The sequence below is a fragment of the Buteo buteo genome, chromosome 5, assembly GCF_964188355.1.
Source record: "Buteo buteo chromosome 5, bButBut1.hap1.1, whole genome shotgun sequence".
Lineage (NCBI taxonomy): Eukaryota > Metazoa > Chordata > Aves > Accipitriformes > Accipitridae > Buteo > Buteo buteo.
In genome coordinates, this window is record NC_134175.1 from 10,010,716 (window position 1) to 10,026,856 (window position 16,141).

Below are 16,141 nucleotides of genomic sequence, written 5' to 3' on the forward strand. Positions count from 1 at the left end.
CTTCTTCAGATCTGTTACAAAGCTGTAAACTTCAAAAGCTACATACATATTGGGAAGAGTTGAAGAGACTGTTTAAAGGGAGTATGTGAAGGAGAAAAATGGTCTGTAAAGACATACACCTCCTATGCTTTCTGCTGACTGATGTATGGTGTGCACCACTACATCAGTGATGACGCCATGACACTGTGGTCCAACTGGGGAAGACCATTCCCTGGTGACCGCAGACACTTTTCATATGCGGGATTATTACTGTGTCTGTATATGGTCTGGTTATGTGAGGAGGGTCAGAAATACCAGTTCATTGTGGTATGGCAAGGGAGGAAGGGAAAAAGAAAGAGCACCAGGGCAGGTTGCTCATGTGGGCATGAGGCAGTGGTTTGTTTGGGGCCTTAAAGATCTCTTCTGAGATGGAGATGGGGCTGTGTGTGTTTGGCATTGAGCTGAGGGATTCCTGTGAGTAAGGGGTCAACTGATAACAATGTGAAGTATCAGAATACAGTGGTTTCCTGCATAAACAACTTTTTCTACTGTCTTTTGAAGGTACGCAATGCAGACAAGACACCATCTGATGCCTGAAAGCTTTTATACACAACCAGGTAAAAGCCTTGTCCAGTGTCCAGAGACAACCTCACATAGCCGCAGCTCTGGCCGTGTGGTGTCTGCCAGGATATCTCAGGACAGGTGCTGGAATGGGGAGGGAAAATGCTGGTGGAAGATTCCTGCTTTTTAGTAAATCTTTGTTATCATTACATTGCTTGTTTTGCTTTTTCCTCTACTGTATGTTTCCTGGTACCATCACCATCATGTACTTTTTCTGGGACTTACAAAATACTTTCCATGTATTTGTCCAGGCCTGTGAGACTTCAGCTGCTGTGCCCTCTTCTGTGGCTTACTCTGCTCCTGATTATGCCTCTTAACTTATCTATGAGGGCTTGATGCACTTCAGTATTTCTTCCTCTTTGTCTTTCTCTGCATCTGTGGGGTTTTATATATTATTTTACACTCCTGTGCAGTGGATACCTGTTTTCCCTTCCCTGTGAATGAGCTGGGGCACTTCCTTGTCCCTGTGTGTGCTCTTCCCCGCTCTCCTTGGGTAAACAGAGAGGCTCTGTTTCCTCCCAAGTCCATAAGTTCCTTCTGTGGCTCCTGGGGTCTTAAGTTTCACTGAAAGCCTTTCTCTTGCTGGCAGTGTGTGGTTTGAGATGCATCACTCCCTTTCTTGTCACTCCTTGTCCCCTGTCAGAAACAAGGGTAACATTTGGACAAGGTTTTGGAGCAAGTGTTTTCTCATGGTTATTCCTCAGAGCATTTTCAATCATGAGGCATTCCCATTGGACTCTTTTTTAGAGCTGGCCTGATCTCAGACATTGTTTCCAACTTTCTTTTCTCCTTAGTTAGGAAGCAAAGCACTGCTGGGTACAAAAGAGGGGATGCTGCTCCTGGCAAGAGCTGTTGATATCAAAGTCCCTTGCTTGATGATAGATGCTGCGAAGGGTCTGTGTACCCTCTGTGTCCTGCCTCAAACCGAAGGTGTGTACATGGTGGTGGAAGTCCTGCCCTTTGCTGCCCTTGAGCTTTCAACTATTAGTGGCCTCTCAGTGGAGTCTCTCTTCTGACTCTCACTCTTCATTTTACAATGGGTCTGCACATGCACACTCCTGTCCTGGTTTGTGGGGTAACTGCTGATCCTTTCTCATTGCATGTTCTGGAGGCTTTTCACTAAAAGAGCAGAAATGAATGGCCTGGAGAGTAACTCGAGCCCCCGTTGGATAGCCTGGAGAGTGGAACCTCAGTGGTGCTGAAGGTACTTCATTCCTCAGGTTTTTGTGAGCACGGCACTTGGAATCTAACACAGGAGCTGGAGAGCTTGTCACAGGATGAATTTGGTGGGGATGAAATGCCTTTGGCTTTACTTCTTTTTTCTGCTGCCGCTTTGTGTGTTGTCCTCTGGCCTCCTAGTAAGTCCTGAACCACTCACTTCCAGTCCATGCTCAGAGGTTTTCTCTTTTGTGTGTGTGGCTGATATTGTTTTTTTTCAGGTGGCTTGTATGCAGCTCATCAAATCCATCCTGCTGGTGAGCTTGACTTGGGAGTTCAGGTTAGCACCAAGCTGATGCATTCAGGACTTCAACACATCCCCACAGCAAGGAACAGCCATCTTTCCTGTTTCCCCGTGGAGTGTGATGGCCCCACAACAGTAGCACAGCTGTTCTCAGTGTGAAAAACACAGAAATTCTCTGTTTCTAGTGGACACAAAGCAAAGCTGGTCTTCTCAGATCAGCTGCCCTCACACAGGGCAGCTGGCAGCCAGTGGTGGGGCCCGGCAGGGTGCAGCACGGAGGTCAGTTCAGCAGGGATTGTGCAGTGCACCCCATCTGCTGGGCACAGGGGAGGCCCCAAATCCCACACTCGTGCCACAGACAACCAACCTGGACAGCACAAGGGGAAGATAAAGGCAGCCTTGCTCTACCCATGATGAGAGTCTGTCTAGATGTGTAATACAACACAGCCTGGCAGCTTTCTCTTCTCAGATCACCAAACAGGTCTGAAAAGGCACTTCACTCCCCATCCCGTGAGGGAGGATATACCTGGGAAAAACCTTTAAAAGTGGAGTTTTAGAAGAGGTTCAACAGAACGCAGAGACGCTGCAGCACCACAACAGCACTCCTCCCTGACAGATGCAGCAGTCCATGTGTTAAGATCAGCACTGAGATATCCTATGCAGCAAACACCTCCATGGCCCCATGCAGCAGCCGATAACTAGGACAAGTCAGAGGGCACGGCATCTGCAATGGCCTGGGCTTCAGGCAGACAAGGCCTCCTGCATGGTCTTCTCTGCCCCAGCTGAGGATGCAGATTGCAGTTGCCCAGCAAGAGGGCTGTTGGGATGCAGCCGGCAGAAACGCCCTAGCGTCCAGATAGGGAAGACATTGCGGTACGCAGTGTAACTGATGGCACACGACTTGTTGAATACCCCAGCAATATTCTCCTGAGAGAGACAGAGAGCAAGATGGTATGGGTGACAGGGGACCACAGTGTGGTGCTGAGCTCATTGCCTTCCTGAGGTCCCCCACTAAAAGCCACATGTGGCTTTCCTTCCAGGTAAGGGAAAGCACACCATTGCAATGGCTGCACAATGCCCAGGACATCTGCAACACTAGGGAATGCCTTGGAAAGACCAGAGGAAAGAAAGATATACCTGAGGCCAGTCCCCGTTGGGCAGCTGCTTGTCAATCAACACTTTGATGCCTCTTTCCAGCACATCAATGTCAGGGTACCTGCAAAGCACGAGGGAAATGTGAGCACTCATCCAAACCGTCTGCAAATCCCCATCTGCTTAGGGAACTCAACCACCTCCAGACTGCCCCAAGCTTGTCCCAGGCATGCCGAGTGCTTTGGGAAGGCCCCTCGCAACCCTAGGACACCAGGCATTATGAATATGGCAACATTTTCCCAGGCTGGAGGCCTGCAGTTGTGATCCAGACCTTTGCTTTGCACTGGCTCCCCCTCACCCGGCATTATGAGCCTTGCTGGCCTGTGGAGCACTGCGCAGGCTAGTCCCTCATTGCAGAAGGCTTGTGACCAATGAGATCACGAACAAACACGGATGCGTGCATGGCCCATGCCAGCCAGGACCAGGGCCCTGCCACACAACCCAGCCTGCATTTCCCATCTCATAGAACACTCAGGGCCAGGTGGTGCCTGAAGAGGTGAGGGCTGCTCCTACCTGACAGCCATGAGCCCCAGCAGGGCCCAACATGTGTTGTGGATCTGCGACATGGCGCTCTGCACATACGTGCGCTGCTCGCATGACTCGAAGTCCTCTCCCCACCCACCATCTGCCATCTGCTTGGAGAGGAGGAACTGGCAGGCCTGGGCCACCTCTCGGCATGCAGCCCTGGAAGGATGAGGCAGAGAATCAGACAGGGCTGGGGACAGGGAGCATTTGCACGCCTGTGTTTCCCACCTGCAAACAGGAGCTGTGCTCTGCCCTGCCCATGGCTGTGGGGCTGCCCCGAGTTTGAGGCTCAGGCAGCAAGTGTGCTGGTTGTATCGCAGGCACAGGATTTGGGAGAAGCTGTACCTGGAGCTGGAGAGCCCACATGCAGCCAGGGCATCCACCCAGTCCCACCACAGAGTCTTGCCCCGGCCCAAGAGATAGGTAGGGACAAGGGAACCAGACAGCCCCTTCTCACCCGTCACTGTATGTGTGCTGCATACTGGCAAACGCCTCCAGACCAAACCAGGTGCCATAGGTGAAACAAACCCCCCAGCTCCTAGGAGGAAGGGGAGAGCGGTGCTGTCAAGGGTGCAAGGCCCCAGGTGGATACAGGCTGCAACATGTCTGTGTTCACAGCAAAAGCAGACACAGGCATAGAGCTGCAGCCTGCCTTCCCCTATGGCACAACCATGCCCAGTCCCACCAGCATCTGCTCCCAGCTCACTCAGGCATCAGCAGACACTCTGGGACCAGAGGAGCTGGAGCCACCCTAGCCCCCAGGGGTCCTCTAGGTCTTGTGTAATGCACAAGGTGCCTGCTCTGCTTGGGCTGGAGGGAAAGGAGAGCAAAGCACAGGACCTACAGGAGGATCAGCCCCTGCTTGCCCTTCCCACAGATCCTGCCCGCCAGGAATGCTTGCCATCATGGTCCCCCTCACACTGGGGCAGCCAGAGGAAAACCGGGCACAGGGAACACTGCTTACCCTTCCCATGACCCATCAGCTCGCTGCTTCTTGCGACAGAAGTCCAGGCCCTTCTGCAGAGTCTCCCTGGTCAGGAAAAAGACAGCTGCTTCAGAAGCAGGTCTAACTCAATGGCTACTTCGTTAAGGGCATCCATCAGTCCTCTGAGGCTTTGACAGGTCCCATTATTAGAGGGCTCAAGAGGCAAGAGCATGCACAGGCAGCCATGCTGATCAGGATCTCAGAGCCAAATCGTGCACCACTTGAGTGCTTTTCTACCTCATGCCAGCATGCAAGCAGGGGACCCTGCCTACAACCGGCTGCAAGATCAAGGCAACTGCTAAGTCAAGAGGCAGGCAGATCTCCACCAACTTCCCCCAGCCTGATCCCAAACAGCCTATGCCCTGCTCCTTGAGAGAGGCTGGGCCCCAGCCCCTTGTGGGGGGCTCTGGTTTGGAGAAGTCACCAGCATCCCAGCTGTGCACACACCAAGGGCCACCACAGAGGCTGTTCAATGCCAAGGCAGAGATCCAGGCAAGACCCCTGACAAGGCTCAGCAGAGACTGTGCCAACAGAGGCCATGGCAGGCAGTGCGGGACATTGCAGCCTGTATTCTCCCCTTCCTGACTCTCATCTCAGTGCCTCACCTGATCTCTGGGGCTCTGTGCTCAGGGAACTTGTCGTGGAAGTGTCTCAGTGCCTGCATGACAGCCGATGTGCACTCCACGTAGGTGTAGTCAATCATGATGTCGCCTGCCAGCAGGTGAAGGGTATCAGTACAACAGCCGCTCTGCTGGGGAGCCTCCGAGCCACATGCTACCAAACTCTGCCTTGGACCCAGGGCACACTTATCCCACAGAGTGACCTGGGACAAAACCAGGCACCCACTGGGCACGGCAAGGCCAGTCCACTCTGTCCCTTCACAGCGGACAGGATGACCAGCCCCACACACTCCCCTTACCAAACACTTCTGAGGGGTTCAGCAGCTCCAGTAAGTGGCCTCCTCGCTTAGTTTCATATGTGGCAAAGCCTCCATCAGAGTTTCTCATGCTCAGCAACTGCCCAGACAATCAGAGAGAGGGGTTGGGACTGGCTCACAGGCAGTACCACCCCAGTCTGGCCCCAAACCAGGTGTGAGGACAAAGTCAGACCCAAAAGTCCATGGGGTTGGCAGATGACCCAGGTCCCAAACCACAATGACAGGCAGGCCCAATCTGGTCTATCACATCACATTACATTATGTCACATATGTAGCTCTGTATCACAGTAAATATGGTGTTGCCATACCAGGCCATGGGCCTTGTAGTAACTTAGTAATACCAGACATAATAACTCATCAGGCCTTGAATTCTCTTATTTTAGCTTGGTTTAGCTGCCCGCATTTCCCCTGGCCCTAATTTTTGCAGCACTTACCACATTCACAGCATCAAAGAGGCGCTCAGGGGGGACAAGCTTGGCTATGAAGGGGCACTTCTCCTGCAGCAGCATAACTGACTTCAGCCCTTCTGCTGTGCAGTCTGCCACAATCCAGCCACAGTCTCGAGTGCTGAAGGGGAAACCACCCTGGAAAGGGGTCAGGAGGGCTCAGCACCTTCCCCTGACCTGTTTTGTTCTTGTAAGGGGGAAGGTGCTGCCCCTCATTCTTATACCTCTGCCCAAATCCCTGCCCCATTCATGTGTCCTTTAGAGACCAGTTCCAGCCATCATACCTTGTTCATATGGCGATAATATTTCTGGTAGTCGGGTGGGTTCTCTGGGATCTGGAGAAGACAAGAAACAAGTGAGGGCAGGCTGGAGGTGCCTGGCTGCAGGACCATGGGCTGAAACCATTGCAGATGCAGAACTGTAGGGGACTGGGCACGACCCATCTTTTACTGAGGGAGGCAGACAGGGAAGGAGGTCAGCTCTGGAGCAGGGAGTGCTGAAGAGAAATCACAGTTTGGCCTGGTTTCAGCAAGTGTTCCTAAAGTTCCCTTTTTGGGTGCTTTCCTGCCAGGGAGCCATCTGCTTTCAATGCTCCTATTGGCAGCACCATGAGCAAGACTCTGACTGCATCTGCACCAAGCTGCTGGCAACGGTGACTCCCACTTTGAGCCACTGGCCTGGCCAGCAGGAGCTGAGCTCATGCAGTCACTAGCCAAGGAATCTGGGTTTCCCAGAAGGGTGCCTCAAATACATGGGCACGAGACAGGACGAAGGGCAAAGAAGACTAAGCTCTTAGTTTTCCAGCCTCTCTTAGCTCACGCAGCTAATCCAAACATCCCTGAGCCTGGCCAAGGTCATCTCCAAGCTGCAAAGATAGCTCCCAGCAACAGGGAGCAGAAAACATGAGGCTGTCTCTAGGACTTTGCTAGTCCAGCCCTTCAGAAGAGCTCTTCAGAAGGCAACAGAAACATCCAACAGAGCTCTAAGAAGGAGCCAGATCTGCATAGCCAGTGTGTGAGACACCAACTGGCTCCGCTCACCTGGGTGAACTGGAGGAACTCGTAGGCATTTTGGAGGCAGGATGTGAATTCAGGCATCTTCTGGGCTTCTGCCTAAAAACAGAGGTGCACAGGCACCAGTCAGCAAGTTGTGGCCACCAAACGTGCCCCTCAAGAAAAGGATGTGCTGGGACCTTGCTGACCTGCTGATCTAGGTGCCATTAATGCCTGGTGCTTCATACAGCCCTTTCTGTAGGTTTGCATTCATACTTTGTTTACTGTTTCCATTACAAACCTCTACAGTGAGAACTGAACCAACAGCTGTTGCTGGCATAAGAGATATTTGCATGACCAGGTTAGGGGCTTACCAGGGCAATCACACCACCCTCCATAAGGCATACCCACCATAGCTGTCTCTGCCCCAGTGCAGGAAAGCAGGAGACCTACACACTGTTCCTGCCAAATGGCAATGCTCTAGGGCCAAGCAGAGCAGGGAGGAAGTTGCCAGGGTTTTACCACAGGACTGCAGCCATTGGGAAGTTTAACCTGACCCACTCAGCCGGTGCTCTGGCCTCCTGCTTCAAAAGCAGCTGGCAAAGATGGGCTGTACCAGCTGTGCTGGGCACCCTGCCTACCATGGCTGAGGTGGGCTCTGAGAAGACATGTGTTTGCCTGGCTCAGTCATATGATGCAATGCCAGAAGTGGCACAGCAGAGGTCTGAGGGGATGCACAGTAGGAGCTGTTGGTATTCGGGGATGTGCCAGAGAGACCATTTTCCCAAGGCAGCATGCAGCACTGAGGGGTGCATTACCTCCAGGAAGGCTTGGATGGCAAAGGCAGTATCCCAGAGCTGAGATCCATTTGTGCCCTGGAAGAGAAAAAGTAGTTAGTGAGGGGCAAGTGCTGGCAGCAGCCTGACCCAGCTGCGGGGTCTATGGGACAGCATATCCCTCCTACATTACCCCCACTAGTTCCCTCCACCCTGCATCTGTTTTATGTCACTCAGCATCATGGCTGATGTGCTGGCATAGAGGGGACAGATGCAGCAGCTCAGGGACAGCAAGGGCATAGGAAATGAGACAGCTGCTTCAGCCTGCTCTGTGCACAGCCAAGACAGGAGAGGTGGCTAGCAATAAGGAGGAGAGGGATACAACGGCTATGAGAGAAGCACAGCTCGGTCCACGTGCAGTATCAGGGGCCTGTCTTTCTCCTTCCCTTCTCCCAGGATCCATGGGGATGAAGGGGATGGAGGCCTAGAGCAGCCCCCTCAGCTCATAGCCACAGAGAGGCAAACTAGCAGGACGGATACTACTCACTCCTGGCACAGCCAGGGGAAGTGGCAGCGAGACAGACAAGGCCACCAGGGAACAAAGGTGAGATGCCAGGAGCTCAGGCCGAGGGTGAACAAGCTATCCCATTATCCCATGGGCTGCCCCAGCACGTCAGGGTCCCTCTCAGTCACAGCTGAACTCCTACAGCACTTCACCTGCATCTTCATGCCATCGAGGCCCAGCCTGTGGGAGGAGAGAGCAGAATGCTGCAGCACAGGCACAGCAAGAGTGCCAGGAAGCGGGTCAGGAGCCACAGTGTGGTCCTGTGGAGCCACAGGGATCAGAGCCCTACACTGTGCCAGATGGGCCATGCTCAAACCTTACCAGAGATAATCGGGGATCCTGGAAACATGCTCCTGAAAAGCTGGGGAGTTTTTCCCATCCACGAACCAGCGAACCAGCATGTTGATAGTCTTGGAAATCTGCAGAGAGCAGCACTGTCACAGCTCTGGCTACAGCTTTTTCCAGCCCCAGAGACATATACCCCTCCCACCCAGCACAAAGCCATCTGGAGGTGGTCCCAGGCTTGATCCCAACAGCTCCATCTGTGGCATCACTCAGCATAGCTGAGTTAGTGGGGCAGGTGCCATGAGATTACTCCAGAGCTTCCTCTCAGATGATTTCCCTGAACCACAAGGACAGGTGTCCCTCACCAGGGCCATGGCTGTCCCCATGCCCTCTGCATCTTCTGTGCCCTGTTAGCATTAAGCTCTTGAGCATTAGGAGCAGCCAGAGTTGTGCCTGAGCAAGATCCGGCGATTATGGTTACACATCACAATCGCAAAGGGCTGGGGGGCCACAAGCTGGTCCCTAAAGAGCAAAGGGCAAGATTTTTAAAGGATTGACAGTAAGTGTCCTACCGGCCCAATGCTGATGCACTTGGTGAATCTGTCATCAGCTTTGATGTGGTCGTACAACTCTGTGATGGCTCGCTGCCGCAGGTGAGTGCTGTGATGGGCTTCGTACACATTCATGATGGCTACAGGAGGAGAGGGACATGCAATGAAAAACCCACCCCACGCAGCCAGATTCACTTGATGTGGCAGGCTGCACCACTGCTCACGTGATGACCAGTCAAGGAAAGCATGGGAACTGCTCTGCCCCAGAGTTGCCTGAGGTCCCGGGCACAAGGCCCTGCTGCTCTCATGGAGGGAGAAGCCCAAGGATCACACAGTCCATGTCTCCATCCCAGCTCCAGGGCATACACCAGTAGCTGGCAGTAGACCCTACAGAGCCCCCATGGTACAAGGCAGCTTCAGTTCCACCACCACCAGCACACATGGCAAGGGCGCTCCCACCCCAGCCAACACCGCACTCACCATAGGCAACCCCCAGCAGCCAGCTGTGCGGGGTGTACACATCACAGGCAGCCACATTGTTCCTCTGGGCTGGCCAGTCTATGCTGGTGTAGTCTTGCACGTACAGCTCCTGGCACAAAACAATGAAGGGCATCAGCTTGGCAAGCTGGGAGCAAGCACCCAGAGGCAGCTTACGGCTGGAAGTTGGCTCCGCTGCCTGGACAGAGCGACTGTGCAGGTATGAGAACTGTCACCTTGCAAGCCAGGGGCTGGTCCAAAAGGACATGGCTGGCACAGCAGGTGGTCAGGGAGCCATGTATCCTCTTTGGGGAGTCCCACCAGGGTCAGCTCCTTACCTGCCGCAAGCTGCGTATGAGCTCATCCTCTTCTGCTGACAGACGCCTGGCGTAACAGTAGCTCATGGGGAGGTAAACCTGGCGGCAGTGACACCAGAGCCGGGACGGGTGGGCTGGGAACCACGTAGGAAGCAGCCTATTTGCAAAAGAGAAGGTGCTACTGTGAGGAACAAGGAAGGCCAAGGGCAGCATGGAGAAACGATGTGCTGATGGGGATGCCCGGAGCAGGGCGTGCCTTTTCCTATCCCCTGTACCAGGCCTACTGCTGCTGGTACAGCTGCAGGAGAAAAAAAGGGAATATCCACACAGCCTGGCCCTGCTCAGATCCTCCCCAACAGGGCTGCTCCCTCCCCACCAGGGCCAGGAGACACCGCTCCTGGCCCAGCTGACACAGGGCAGGGAGGATCCCGAGCTCAGAAGAGGAGGGAGGGGAGAAGCCAGTTCAGGGGTCCCTCTCTTCCCCACTTCACTTTGAAGGCAGAGGCCCAGACTGATGGTTAAGTGCATTTGAAGACAAAGCACCAGCAGCCCTGGGTACTGTGCAGCCCCTGATTTCCGCCAGGGAAAATGTCATACACTTTCCCTCTCTCACATCCAGCTGCCCTCTGTGAGAGACTGAGTTAATGTCTTAAACATCGTGGTGGGGCAAGTTCTGCATAATGACAAACTCAACATAACAATGAATGCTGCACAGCAAGGAACCACAGGTGAAAAGAAGCGGAGCAGCACAGATCAGCACAAGACATCAGCAACGGGAAGGAGGTCACACTGGAGTGTGGGCTGCTCCATGTTCTGATATGCTGAGCAGGGCAGCTCACCATGCATGGCCAAAGATCAAACAATGGTCATGTCTGCAGGGAAGAAGTTACTCCCCGAACGACCCCCAAGCCCACCAACCCATTTCCCAAAAGTTCTGAAAGCACAAACCGTGCATGACACCTAATTAGCCTAACGAGTTCGAGGGCCCAGCCCATGCACACATGCCCACCAGGACTGGACCCCTTGGCTGACTGGACCAACGCTGGACCCAGTATTGGTGACATCTTTCTCTTTTCCTTTTTCTCTCTCTGTCTTGCTCTCTCTCTCTTTCCGTTTTCCATAATCCCTACACCCCATCCCTTTAAGACATAAAACCGTTGACCAAGTCTGGGACTAAGAGTGGATCCAGCTGCCCCTGGGCTCCTCTCTGAGGAGTCTAGAAAGCAAGGGGGTCCACTCTGAACCTCATGACTCAACAGGAGGACTCTCCTTATTCCCTGAATTAATATATATGGTTACCACGAGTTACACGGTTTACTGAGGTAGTTCCATGCCAATTCCTGTTGTGTGAAACCCTGCCACCTACTGTTATGCCTTCCAAGTTCAGGTTGCTTCTGCCATGAATAAAATGTTTAACCAATTGTTTGGTGTCCTTTCACTTTAATTTAGTGCGAGGGAATTCCAAATTCACCACGACCCCTCCCTGGTCTGTCCAGCCGGGGTTGTGACACCCTCTGAGTAATCAGAGAGGGTATGAGTGAGGGTTAGAGCTGGCAGCCTTACCTGTGGCTGTCCTGTCCTGCTAGGGCCCAGTTACTATACTGGTGGCAGGCAGGGAGCACACAGATGTATCAGGGACCCCATGGGTAAAGCTAAAAGGGCTGAGCTCTGGCATCTCCCTTTGGGGCAGTGTTCAGTGCTATCCACCCACCGGCTGGCCTTGCTGCTGGACTCCTAGCTGACAAGCAGCCTAAGCACCCCCAGTTACAGGCCACAGCTGGAGTTATCCCAGCTAATACCAGCACTTGGAACAGCTCTGGGTCGAGGCTGGTGGCAGGACTGACAACACCCCCTACCTCCACACTGAGGGCGGCACATACCACATCTCTGGAAGAAGCGTGTTCATTCCCTCCCAGCTGTAAACGTTCAAGACAGCCAGCCAAAACTTCCCCCAGGAAGGGATTCCCACAGCACCTCCTGCAGAGAGCAATTGTCAGCTTTCAAGGTTAACACCACCATGCCAGCTCCCTGCTTTCTTCCTCATCGCACGGTCCACTTCTCCCCATGTTTGGGAGCACGCCGCTCAGGCTGGGACATGCCCCGAGAAAAGGCAAGCAGGCAACGGTACAAAAACGTAACACGCTTTCCCATCATTAATTGAAAATCCAGGAGCCATCAAGGGCAAGCAAGAGCAACAGTTCCTCCACTACCTGGCAGCCCCCCCATGTTCTATGTAGCCCTCGGGTCCGGCCAGACCTCTCTCACCAGCATACTAGCCCCATGGCTGCTGTGCTGGGCAGAACGGAGCTGACCTTTGCTGTGCAAGTTGACACGGGCCCGCACAATGTCAGGGTCATCTGGTCCGAGCCCCAGGATCCTCAGGGCTACGTAGTTGAGTGCTGTGCCAAACACTGTCGATTTGTCTTCCACATGCCTGTCACGCACATGCACAAAGACAGCATAGCCATTAGCCAGCTGTTAGCATTAGCCAGACACAACTCACCACACAGGGCTGTCTTTGTCAAGGTGAAGCAGGATGCCAGAGGTGACTGTGGAAAAGGGGAGATCCAACCAACCCAGGGAGAAGCATTGCTCTGCACTACCCTGTCACACACAATGCTTTGGGATACAGCGCCACAGAAATGCAGCCAGACTTGAGGCTCCAGCCTCCACAGTGACAGAAGGCATACCTGGAGGGCTACACATGCAAGTCCAACCACCCAGAGATATCACAGTTGCCAAGTCCCACTCCCCAAGCCTGGATGGATTTGACAGCAGCTCCAAGCTGCTGGACCTTGGAGGTGCCATCACTAAAAGAAGCATCTTTACTACTCACAAGCCCCAGCCTCCGTCTGGGAGCTGCACAGAGCGCAGGTAGCGCACCATCTCTTTCCGAAAACCCTCCGGCAGCTGGATCTTGACAGTGTGGCAGGTGATGAGGAGACCTGGAAGATCAGACAGGCTGGCTCTCACACCAAGTCAAAGGCGACACATCCATCCCTCGCCTCCCCGCGAGGGGCCTACCTGGCAGGAGGAAGAGGGGCCCGCCGTAGTCGCCCGCCCAGTGCCCGTCCTCGGCCTGCAGGGCGGCATAGAACCCCATCCCCTTGCGGGCAGCCTCCCGGGCCGTGCCGGCCGCCGGCAACGGCGGCAGCGCCTCGCCCTGCGGGGAGAGAGCGCCTCAGCCGGGGCTGCCCCCCGGCCCGGGCCCCGCCGCCCGGCCCTCGCCCCGGCCCCCCCCCGCCCCGCACCGTGTCCAGGCCGAGGCTGTGCTCCTCCAGCGCCGTCTGCGCCCGCCGCTCGCCGCCCGCCTCGCCCTCGTCGCCCAGGTAGCTCCAGCGCTGCCGGCCGCCCTCGCAGCGCAGCCGCCAGGCGGGCAGCGCCGTGGCCGCCGCCGAGGGCCACGGGCCGCCGCACCGCCGCACCGCCCTGCCGGAGACGGGCATCGTTAGCCGCGGCCGCCGCCGCCACCCCCGCTCTGCCCCGCCGGCTCCCCTCCGCCGCGCCGGCACCCACCCGCCGTCCGCCGCCATCGCCGCCGTCCCGATCGCCGCCGTCCCGATCGCCGCCGGGCCGGGGCCGGGGCCGCGCCGCCCTGGGCCGACATCGCCTCACGGGCGGCAGCCAATGGAGCCGCCGAGCCGGGCTGACGGCCCCGCCCCCGCCCCGCAATGCCGCCCCCGCGGGCCGGTGTCCGCGGCGGCTGAGGGGACGGTCCCCGGGCTGCGAGCGCCGCCGGGCCGGGCCGGGCCGGGCAGGGCAGGCTGCCTCCCCTCGGCCACCACCTCGGCCCTCGCCGCCCCGACGCCTGCCTGCCAGGGGGACAGCGCCAGGTTCGGGGGCGTGCCTTGCCCTCACCAAAAGCCGCCTCGAGTGGCGTTGGGCTGTAAAGGTGCTCTCACGAGGCTGTCGCCCGGCCGGGAACTGCCACTTTGTCTGGGGGATGGCGGGAACCTCCTGCCTGCGTGTACCTGTTGTCCCTGTCACGGCCTCTGCCAGCCCCAGCGGGCACCACGGGCATTAAATGCACTTTTATTTAAACCCAAGAGCTCCAAGTTTCCACCAGAGACTCCCTGGCAGGCTGGTGCACAGACCCGACGGGGGTGATGCTTTGTGGGGGCTGGCAGGCAGCCCGGCAGGGAAGGGGGATCCGGAGGGGAGCAGGTGACAAGGAGCAAGAACAGCAGCTAACGGTGGTGCTGGACGAGCGGGCGATCTATAAAGATGGACACACACACAGTGGAGTGGGTGTTGGTGGCACTTCACTGCCTAGCAGTGGTGGTTCCTCCTGAGGACCCACCCTCACACGGGGGGCTGTGGGCCACCAGCCCAGGCTCAGCTCCGCAGGCATGCCGTGGTGTTGCTGCCCCTGGCTCCGTGGGGATGTGCCGCTGTGTCTGTCCCTGCACGCGTCCCCCTCCTTGCAGCACCTCCTACCATGGGGTTGTCATCACCCTGCCAGCAGCCGGGACCCAGCTCCTCTGTCCCCCGTGTCTGCCCCGGGCACAGAGACCATGTTTGCTTGCCCAGGAGTGCCGCCCCCCCGCAGACCCCAACAGCCACCCCGTCCCTTTGGGTGACAGCGCCAACCCCGAGAGTGACTGTCCCTACCTCTGTGCACCCTTAAAGCCCGGGCATGTCGTTTCCATTGTTGGTGGAAATAATAAACCCACTCCAGCCCAGCCCGGGTGCCCAGCCCACGTCCTCGTGGACCACGAGGGGCTGGGGACACCGTGTCTCGGTGCAGCGCCAGCCATGGGGACGGTGCACCCGGACCCGTGGGTGCCCACGCTCCCACTGCCCCTGTGCTCCCCAGCTGCCCTGCACCCACCAGCCACTGCCGCTGCCTTGGGCAGCCGCTTTCGCTCACCCAACCTGCAGAAAAGCTCCCAGCAGAGGCAATGCCGGCAGCACCCTTCGAAAGCACCGCTGCCAGCAGCACCCCCAGTCGTCGTCCTCGGCACGGCTCGCCCGGGGTGGCGGGCACCCACTAAATACCAGGGCCCTGCCCGGGTGAGGAGGGGTGCGGCGGGCAGGGGTGACACCCATGAAACATTTTGTTATGCTTTATGGGTGCTGTAACCATGGGGCTACAGGAGAACAGACATGTGGCACGTCCTGTCATGGGCACAAGGGTCTGCAGGCCCTTATAAAAACACTGCCAGGGTTGGAGTGAGGACGGGTGGTGGTTTTTCACCTCTGGTATCAGGTGATGGGGTGAGTCAGGCGTCCCCACTATGAACCCTGCCGTGGTGCCCCCAGCATGGGTGCAGTGCCGGGGGGTGGGGGGTGTCACCCTCCCGCAGGCGCTGCCATGGGACAGCGGTCCATGAGTGTCGGGGGACGCAACGAGCCTACGGAATTCCTGACAGTTCGAGAACAGTGCGACCTTGAGCAGCTTGTAGTGTATCCTTGAGAGTCTGGAAAGATCCGAGAAGACCAGTACAAAAACAAGATAGTGATAAGAAGAACCGTCCTAACGAACTCACCAATCATGAGTTGTTAGTTACTAACCAAACCAATCATATACTAACACATACTCAAAAGAAGGGTATAAAAAGGTGTGTTAGAACAATAAAGTAGCCATTTTGCATGATCTATTACTTGTCGTGTCCGTCTCTACCGCGACAAATGGTGACCCCGATGCGTCTGAGTGAACAGATCATTTAAAGGCAATAAATCCAGCACTAGCAAGAAGTATACCGGCGGCGACGAGCGCTGCGAAAGAGTATACGGGCAGCGAGACAAGCTGCGGAGACGGAGCCCGGTGAAGCTGAGAGCAGTGGAATCTGCCTGGTCCGGACCTGAGCCTAGACACCTAATAAGGTGAGCCACCGGGGACAAAACTGTTAGAATGGGGCAGCAATTAACACAAGAAAAGGAGACGATTTTGTCTACCTGGAAAGCCCTATTAAAAAGAAAAGGGGTTAAAACCCCAGAACAAAGCTTGAAAAGGATTTTAATATGGTGTAAGATGCAAGGCTTTCAAGCCACAACAGTTACTGCATTCAGTGTGGGTGTGTGGCAAGCAGTGGGATGGAAAATGTTTGGTGAAATCTCTAAAGGACAGA

The 16,141-nt window shown here is 55.8% G+C and overlaps 1 protein-coding gene across 6 annotated transcripts in view; it reads right to left on the reverse strand.

Moving 5' to 3' along the window:
• Window positions 1-566: 566 nt before the first annotated feature.
• Window positions 567-16,141, reverse strand: part of LSS (lanosterol synthase) — a 33,639-nt gene continuing 18,064 nt past the window's right edge. For 4 of the 6 annotated variants that reach the window (XM_075027727.1, XM_075027729.1, XM_075027732.1 and 1 more), the window contains 20 exons: window positions 13,322-13,499; window positions 12,907-13,015; window positions 12,383-12,504; window positions 11,951-12,047; window positions 10,092-10,227; window positions 9,757-9,865; window positions 9,298-9,416; window positions 8,762-8,859; window positions 8,593-8,620; window positions 7,918-7,974; window positions 7,148-7,219; window positions 6,392-6,442; window positions 6,096-6,245; window positions 5,644-5,740; window positions 5,330-5,435; window positions 4,704-4,769; window positions 4,197-4,277; window positions 3,728-3,898; window positions 3,200-3,278; window positions 567-2,989 (listed from right to left, as the gene is read on the reverse strand). In XM_075027727.1, the coding sequence (XP_074883828.1) occupies window positions 2,804-2,989; window positions 3,200-3,278; window positions 3,728-3,898; window positions 4,197-4,277; window positions 4,704-4,769; window positions 5,330-5,435; window positions 5,644-5,740; window positions 6,096-6,245; window positions 6,392-6,442; window positions 7,148-7,219; window positions 7,918-7,974; window positions 8,593-8,620; window positions 8,762-8,859; window positions 9,298-9,416; window positions 9,757-9,865; window positions 10,092-10,227; window positions 11,951-12,047; window positions 12,383-12,504; window positions 12,907-13,015; window positions 13,322-13,499 (2,112 nt within the window). In that variant the 3' untranslated portion in view covers window positions 567-2,803. Of the gene's footprint in view, window positions 2,990-3,199; window positions 3,279-3,727; window positions 3,899-4,196; window positions 4,278-4,703; window positions 4,770-5,329; window positions 5,436-5,643; window positions 5,741-6,095; window positions 6,246-6,391; window positions 6,443-7,147; window positions 7,220-7,917; window positions 7,975-8,592; window positions 8,621-8,761; window positions 8,860-9,297; window positions 9,417-9,756; window positions 9,866-10,091; window positions 10,228-11,950; window positions 12,048-12,382; window positions 12,505-12,906; window positions 13,016-13,094; window positions 13,234-13,321; window positions 13,500-13,586; window positions 13,673-16,141 lie in introns of those variants that run through there. The other 2 variants (XM_075027733.1, XM_075027730.1) reach the window with 2 other exon arrangements.